The 8,083-nt window shown below is 49.7% G+C and overlaps 3 protein-coding genes and 1 non-coding gene across 4 annotated transcripts; all 4 read left to right on the forward strand.

Annotated features, from left to right (window-relative positions):
- The first annotated feature begins 537 nt into the window (after positions 1–537).
- On the forward strand, positions 538–649 carry BDV17DRAFT_t111. The gene has a single exon. It is a non-coding gene; the product is annotated as a tRNA-Leu (tRNA).
- An 835-nt stretch (positions 650–1,484) lies between these two features.
- BDV17DRAFT_269224 (gelsolin family protein) lies at positions 1,485–2,858 on the forward strand. Its single transcript, XM_073758556.1, has one exon. The coding sequence runs from the start codon at positions 1,537–1,539 to the stop codon at positions 2,716–2,718; it is 1,182 nt and encodes a 393-aa protein (XP_073613478.1). The 5' UTR covers positions 1,485–1,536; the 3' UTR covers positions 2,719–2,858.
- A 1,190-nt stretch (positions 2,859–4,048) lies between these two features.
- On the forward strand, positions 4,049–4,394 carry BDV17DRAFT_293435 (uncharacterized protein; the record flags this gene model as incomplete). The annotated part of the gene is made up of 2 exons (XM_073762611.1): positions 4,049–4,180; positions 4,251–4,394. The coding sequence occupies 2 exons, from the start codon at positions 4,049–4,051 to the stop codon at positions 4,392–4,394; spliced, it is 276 nt and encodes a 91-aa protein (XP_073613479.1).
- A 1,849-nt stretch (positions 4,395–6,243) lies between these two features.
- On the forward strand, positions 6,244–7,988 carry BDV17DRAFT_293436 (uncharacterized protein; the record flags this gene model as incomplete). The annotated part of the gene is made up of 2 exons (XM_073762612.1): positions 6,244–6,250; positions 6,307–7,988. The coding sequence occupies 2 exons, from the start codon at positions 6,244–6,246 to the stop codon at positions 7,986–7,988; spliced, it is 1,689 nt and encodes a 562-aa protein (XP_073613480.1).
- Positions 7,989–8,083: the final 95 nt, after the last annotated feature.

Consider the following 8,083-nt stretch of genomic DNA (forward strand, 5'->3'; position numbering starts at 1 on the left):
AGGTATCCTGCAGAACATACAGATTTATACAGCTAATCAGCCCATGTTCATATCATAGACAGGCTGGTGTCGTAAGAGGCAGACTGCTCGTCTCCTGGAAGATCTGGAGCTATATACAATGCTGCGTAGGCCCCGGTGAATCAAGGCTGAGCCAGAGGCCTAGAGGCAGAGACAGCCCTATCCCGAGCCTTGGCATCGATCCAAGTGGTAACCCGATGTACCAGCGGGTCGCCCTATAATCGGCGCCGTTCAAGATGGACCGAGCACATACGCCTATTGACCACAGGATGTGGAGTACAGGGCCTCCAGTCCGCCCAACCATACTCAAGCCACTTGCTTAACATGACAAAAAGTAAAGAGAGCCCTGAATATCGTGGAATCACTGCATAGATAGGAGATATTACGCCTTCGGTGAGTATGGTGCTTTGCGCGATGAAGTAAAATGCATACTTTGAACTGTACGGAGCCACCTACCTTTTAAGTAAATTATATTACATCTTGTATATATTATAAATCATAAGCACGTATTGTATTACCGGCAAGGTGGCCGAGTGGTTAAGGCGATGCACTCAAGTTTTATGCTTGCCCTTCAAAAAATGGGTCTCTTGCATTGGAGAAATCCGCGCGCGTTCGAATCGCGCCCTTGTCATATATCCTGCTTTTTTTTTTTCCCTTTTCTTTTTCCCTTCGGGAGGGATTCGCGGAGGGGGTTATTTATGGCAATACTCAGCGAGAATTTTTATAGTCGATTTTTTAAATAGGATAATTCTCCATTTCTAAGGATCTTTTAAAATACCCTTCCCCGGGAAAGTTGAACGAACACATTCAACCTATACAGTCATAGACAATAGTCTCAGCTCTAGCTCGGTTGATTCATACGCCTGCTCGTTTCTTTCAGTTGGGTCAAATAGAGCATACATACCATACCGACCTTTAAAGCATTGACCTACCTTGTCTTCTTGTCTCAGACTCCCAGTGTCCTAGCTCTAACTAGAACCGCGAGTCCGCGACAGAGTATATATACACCTCGTGGTAATCATGCGACGAGGTCAACAAATACATGGTCATTGTCCTCAAGTCAAAGTCATTCCACCCGATCGCAGCTCTGCTAATCATCGATATCTACCAGCTCCGATGGTGGAAGAACCATCACCTCGACGGACCAGCACCGTCTCCTGTCTCTACCCATAAAATTTCCGGTCACTGAGCTCGAGGAAATCCCTCAGTACCAAGGCACAGAATGTCGCCAGGGCGATATCTTCATCATGCGCAACGGGATGGTTTGCTGGCACGAGTGCAGATCCCAGTCACGAGCCACGCCCATCCAAACGTTACAGAGATGCAGGCGTCATTGGATAATTCGTGTATGGAAGGTAGAAAAGTAGCCCGGGCTCTATAAGGCAGCATAATGGACCGGTGATGTCATGATCAGCCCCCCTGACCCACTGTTTCAACCCCTCCGTTTCAGCCTCACACAACGACTTCACTACAACTATCTTAACAACTCTCAACATATCTCACCATAAGTATATCACCATGCCCCCACACGAAGGCCTAGTCCAACCCAAGCAATATGACATCAAAGACAGCAACGTCGAGCTCATCAACTCCGACCTCGACCACCGCGTAAAGCACAATTCCGCCCTAACAGAACCAGCCTGGAACAACGGCAAAGTCGGACAGGAGCCAGGTCTACTAATCTGGAGAATTGAGAACTTCGAGGTCGTTCCCTGGCCGAAGGACAGAACCGGGGAGTTCTACGATGGGGATAGTTATATCGTTTTGAGCTCGACCAAGCTCGTAGACGACAAGCTCCGCCATGATATCTTCTTCTGGCTGGGGAATAAAACTACCCAGGATGAGGCCGGAACAGCCGCGTACAAGACCGTCGAGCTAGATGAGTTCCTGCATGGTGCGGCGACGCAGCATCGCGAGGTGCAGGATTATCCGTCTGAGGAATTCGCCTCGCTTTTCAGACGGATTACAATCCGCTCTGGTGGTGTTGCGTCGGGGTTCACGCATGTCGAGGAGGAAAAACCCAAGGCAGTCACGACATTACTCCGTGTTTTCAAGAACCCCAGCGCCGACCGGACCGACTCGGTCATCGTCTACGAAGTCGAGCCATCCTGGACGAGCCTCGACGATGACGACGTCTTCGTCCTCGACAAGGGCGATAAGATCTGGGTGTGGCAGGGGAAGAACTGCAGTCCCATGGAGAAGGCCAAGGCCGCGCAGGTGGTGCATGGGATGACGCTGGCGAAGCATATCGATGTGGAGGTCCTGTCGCGCCATGAGTCGCGGTCGAAGGTTATTGTGGATCTCCTGGGTGGGAGGGATGTCGTGCAGGCTGAGTTTAGGGCTCCCCGTCCTGTTTCTATATCTAAGAGAGCGCAGGGGAGTGTTGAGTCTCGTCCTCGAAAGCTGTACCGGTTGAGTGATGCCTCCGGTGAGCTTTCGTTTGACCTGGTTAAGGATGGGGGGCGGGTTCAGAGGGCAGACTTTGACGGGAATGATGTCTTTTTGTATGATGTTGGTAATCGGCTCTGGGTGTGGCAGGGATTGGGGGCGAGTCAGAGAGAGAAGGCATTGTGGATTAAGGTCGCTCAGGCTTATGTTCGGCACCTGCAAAGCCAGGAACCTGATGCTTATATGACTCCCATTTCGAAGGTTGTCCAGGATCACGAGAGTCCGTCTTTCTTAAAGGCCGTCGAGGCCTAGTGTCAAGCGCACCAGAGCGGTGTTGAGCCTGTATTTATAGTCTACTTCGAAGAGATTCAACGCACACTTGTTTATGTAGGGGACTTTTTTTTTGGTTTTGGCTTCACATGTAAAAATCTCACGGGGTGTCCTGCCCTTGTTATGTGATTTCCACACTTGTTTCCATTAACGTTGACTATGATTTGCGTACCGGTGTTGAGGTAATTGAGTACACTAGACCAGTCTAGACCTGCGATAGAGCAACTATAGACCATGCCAGTGTCAAGTTCCCTGGCAATGTACCCATCACACCACTGCCTATCCCATTCTTATCTCCAGGATGTATTGCTCACGGTACGGCCACCTATATCAACCTCTGGGCTGACACCCGACATGGCGCAGGAACCTATAAACTAGCATAGCCCTAATTCGGGAATGCTTCTAACTTGGTTGAAGCCCTATATTTGCCAAATCGCCTGGAGGATGGCGGGCCAAGGGCATCCTGGTAGAAGAGATGAGGAAATATAACAAAACAAGACTGGGGTAGTAGTAACCTTCGTGTAGGAGACTCAGCCCTGGCTAATGCAGATCCCGTGTGATGGCCGGCCGTCTAACAATCTCCATTCCTCCAAATACCGTATACTTAGACTACCTGCTAAATACGATCGAGTGTTAATGCCACCGCCGGCGTTACAAACTACATCATCATACTTTACAAGCTGTTGGACTTATTGCATTGTACCTCCAACGGCGTGGATAATAGTCGCTTGAGTACGGCTGAGCGGGCGGGAAGCCCTCCACCCCCCCCCCCCACCAAGGGTCTATGGCAATTTGATATTCAGTCTACAGTCACGCTCGGCTGTTATTTCAATAAAGGGTGCTACGGTCGCTGTACTTACTCCTCCGCGAAGTACCAGAACATAGCTATTGAATTGCAGCCACGGGTTGATTTCTAATATAACACGCACTGCGTGGACTTGCGAGTATTGATGCCACTCAAGCTCGGTTCGGAAGCGCCGGAGTGGCGGACACGCGGTGTAGTACAGGGTTTGTTCAGGAACAAGTTCTTATACTTACAGGGTCTGGTTATGGTTCGTGACCCGGCTGGATCGATAGTACTTGTGCGCCATTGCTGAAAGTTGATCGATTAATGTGCGGATCTTACATGCGTCATGAAGATAGAGCCCGAGTCATACATGGACACACCCGATTTCAAGTTAGGGCTTTGATGATCTCATACTACGATCATGCCCCGGTGTCCCACGAAGTACCTGTTCATTATTATAAACTAAATAAATGAAGTTTTCCTCTGAGATTGTTGTCTGTAATGCTAGGTCTAAAAAATACTGCAATGGCAACAGCGATTATCCGCGACTCCCAATTTGGGCAGATCGCCCGCTTGCTCACGAACCGACAAATCCTGAAATACCCTGAGGAAACCAGCGATGAGACGTGCAAGAATTACCTCTTGGGCAAGGATCTGGTGGGTGAGTAGAAATCCACAGAACATTTGGGGCCTTTATACCTTTGTCTCTGCATGCCTGGGGAACAAGGATGAGGAGCATGGCGACCAAGACCAAGACCAGGGCGACGGGGAGAAGGGCTCAGAGCCCAATCCGAATCTCGTGAAATGGGCTGGCGCCGATGATCCTGAAAACCCAGAGGCACCAGATACTTCCTGCGTATACCCAGGATGATATACTACTTCCCAGGATCTTCGGAGGGTCGACTGATGCCGCATTATTTGATGATTTCATAGCAGAGCTTCTTCAGCATTCACCGATGAGCCAGTCCTCATTGAGGAATGTAGTGGACATGCTGATAAAACGAAAAGTCCAAACAAAATTACTGTAGCGGCTTGTGCTTTTTTGATGACATTCAAGTTGAGGACGCGGAATGAAACTCGCTATGTACATCAAACCCTCCGACACTGCAAAGTTTCTGGGTGTCATCTTCGACAAAGAGATGCGATGGAAGGACCACGTGCAACAAGCAGTGAAACGAGCAACCCAGGTCAATATTGCAGTGGGCGGGCTGAGGCACCTCCGCCCGGAACAGATGAGGTAGCTCTACAAAGCCTGTGTGTCACCAATAGTCGATTACGCATATACTATCTGGCACAATTCGTTGAAAGACAAGGTACACCTAAGATCGCTCGGAACGATGGAACAGACAGCTCTAATCTGTATTTTGTCTGCTTTCAAGACTGTATCAACCACGGCTCTGGAGGTAGAATCCCATATGCTACCAACCCACTTACGTCTTAAATAACGTGCGCAGATAGTGGCGGCCTGCCTCAGTGCACTGTCAAAGGACCATCCAGCCCGCAGAGTAGTGAAAAGAGCAAAAGCACGCAGCATGCATATAGGAAATAGGCCCCCGTTTACCTCTGACAGAAACCCTCCAAACAATGGATCTTGTCCGACTACAAGCCCTGGAAGTAATTGACCCAAAGCCCCAGCCACCATGGCAAACACCAGCCTTTACGGAAATCAGAATTGAACTGGACCCCACCACCACTCTAATAGGTCCAAAAAAGTAATAAAATGATATTACCAGACGGTTATCCACATACCGGCCGCCTCAACCCATCTTCATCTTTTCTTAATCGCTTGTCACTGGTATTGACCTTTGCGAGGTCATAGGGGGTCAGAGGAGCCCGAACGCTCTCACTTAGGACTCAGGAGAGCGTTTTTCCCGTCTCGGATTGTTCTCTTACTCGGCTTTCACAGTTCTGTCGGCATGGAAGCTCCCAGTGCAGCCATATACACTCATTCGCTTGCAATAGAGCAGAGCTCGGTATCCTCGTTTGGTTACTGTACATAATTAGAGCCGCTTCGTAAACCAATATATGTTGATTGCCGCTCTGCAATCCATCCGATCGATGGTAGCAATATGCACAGAGTCTAGAATATCATGTAAACCTGGTCATGAGGCAGGTACGTAATTCCACAATCCACCGGTGACGGTACTAATAAACCTAGCTGAACAAGAGAGGGAATGGTTATTACTACAGACTAGAAAGAGGACATAACAGCTTCGTTCTATCTGCTCTTCTAGTTCTAGTATGTGAGAAGCACCGCCCGAGCTCGCGCGACTTAGGTACTGGGGCAGTCGCCCCAATCACTGGCTAGTCTGGAGACAGCTTCGTTCTTCGTGCCTGGGTTATCATACTTCAACAACTTAAAGTCAAGTGTAGACTGCTGGCTGGACAATTCCCTTTTTTTTTTGCGGGGAAGGGTCGACATAGCAGTAAACTCGCCTCAAAAGTGCGATGGATGTTATATAGACCATGTCTACGAGTCATTTTAGCTGCACGGCAAATCAAACTGAGTCACCAGAGATGATATGTTTCCAAAATCTTAAATCAAGTTTCTTCCTTGCTATTTTCAGTCCCAACGGTTCGCGCTTTGCAGTAAAAGCCACAGCGTAGTCGGCCCTTATTCGAGCCCTGGAAATTTGTGACCATGAGGAACTGTGGACTAAATTAGTTAGTGCCCCCCCCCCCCCGCATCTTAAAGCCAACATTCTCCATGCTCCTCAGCAATGTCCCGTGAACGCCTTTCCATCCCTTTTATCCTCTGTGGGCTGATATGAAACGAATTGCAGAAACAAGCAGATCCAGCTCCGCCTATCCTCGCAGACGAGCGGTTACAGCCTGTCAAGTGTGCCGCGCCCGACGGACAAAATGTGACCAGAAAAAGCCGCGCTGCTCGTTCTGCGAGAAAACCGGCGCAGAGTGCATCTCGGACCCGACAAGATTTTCAACTTTTGACCCTGCAAGTTTGACTATTCTGGAGCGCTTAGATGGGCTAGAGAGGAAGCTTGACTCGATTGAGCGAGGTGTCGGCAGTGCCCAATATCCCGCTACCTCTGGCCCGGTCAACGAGAGCACAATGAAACAGATACCGCTTGCCGAAAGCCTCTTCCCAGAAAATCTTGAAGCCATTGTGAAATGGCCTGTTTTCCAGGGATTGGTATATTCACTGCCATCAAGCCCCGAACTCTCGACACCTGGAACGCGACTCCCTACCACAACGAACCCGATCCTTGGTGACGAGCTTAACGCCTCCGCAACGCAAGGATACCTGGACATATTTTTCAGCCACGTTCATACCAAAAATCCGATACTTGATGAAACTTCCGTTCGCCGTCTGGTACGACGGATCTCTATCGAGGGCCCTGGCTGGGACTCTGAATCGTGTCTAGCGCTCCTCGTCTGCGCTAATGGAGCGATAACCCGGCCATTCTGCTCGGCCTCTCTCTCGAGCGACGAGTTGCAAGCCTCGACGGGTCGTGCTCTCTTTGCCGCGGCACAAAAGCGCATGGGCATGGTACTTGATTCTGCAGGTGTCGTCGAAGCACAGTGTCTCTTCTTTGTGGGGGTATATTTGATGAGCTTCCAACGGCCGTACGATGCATGGAGATCATTTTTACAGGGCTTAGCCGTATGTCAGAATTTCAGATTTATGGATCCCGGGTATAGCACGGCTGGCCTTGGAGGAACTGGAGCTTCCGCCGAAGAAAGCACCTACTGGTCATGCTGGAAGTCTGAGCGTGAGTTACGCTTGGAACTGGGACTGCCCGATTTTGGCAGTCCTTCGGCATTGATAGCACCACAGCGGTTCCCGACTCTCCCGCTCAGTAATGATGACCAGCTTGTGAACGCGTGGTATTTCTATCTCTCTGAGATCTCCTTGTGGCGGCTGGAAATGGAAGCCCGGAAGGATATGTCTGCCTGTTTGAGCAAGATGCGACAGGGTCAAAACTCCCCGGACAGGCTCCTGGATCTCCTGTGCGAGGTAAGCGAGATCTATAGTCAACAGTCCGTCGCATGGCAAGACTCCCTCCCCTCAATGGTAAGCATCTCTGACACTACCTGCGATGGAACCGGGACAGACGTCCTCCGATTTGTCCTCAGAGGGCGAAAGACCTATCTGGACGAGCTTATTACATGGCCATTTATTGTACATGCCGTAGGCGGATCTGAGTTGAGTCCAACGGCGTGTTTGTGGCTATCAAAGGGTTTAGAAGCCCATTTAGAACGACTGGAGATCAATTTTCCTGGCTTCCACCATCGACATCACGGAACCTGGTTAATGATAAGATCATCCGCTCGAAGTGCTTGTATTTTACTTGCTATTGCCCGATCGCCAGTTGCAGCGCATCTTCCCTTTGGCTGGAAAGAGGCTGTGGAAAAGACAATTAATATGCTATATTTCTGGTGCGGTGAGGTTGCGGGCCTGGAGGACGTGGCAAAGTTCTGCCAAGATAGTCTCGATTCATTCTGATCATGAAGGGTTTGCTGGACTGGAGACAGAATTTGAATCTTGTTGGCCATTATTGGGACCTATGATGCTGCGCACCTCTTCTAACATCCTTATAC

Source organism: Aspergillus undulatus (genome assembly GCF_047715775.1).
Source record: "Aspergillus undulatus strain CBS 261.88 unplaced genomic scaffold BDV17scaffold_41, whole genome shotgun sequence".
In the NCBI taxonomy this organism is placed as follows: Eukaryota; Fungi; Ascomycota; class Eurotiomycetes; order Eurotiales; family Aspergillaceae; genus Aspergillus; species Aspergillus undulatus.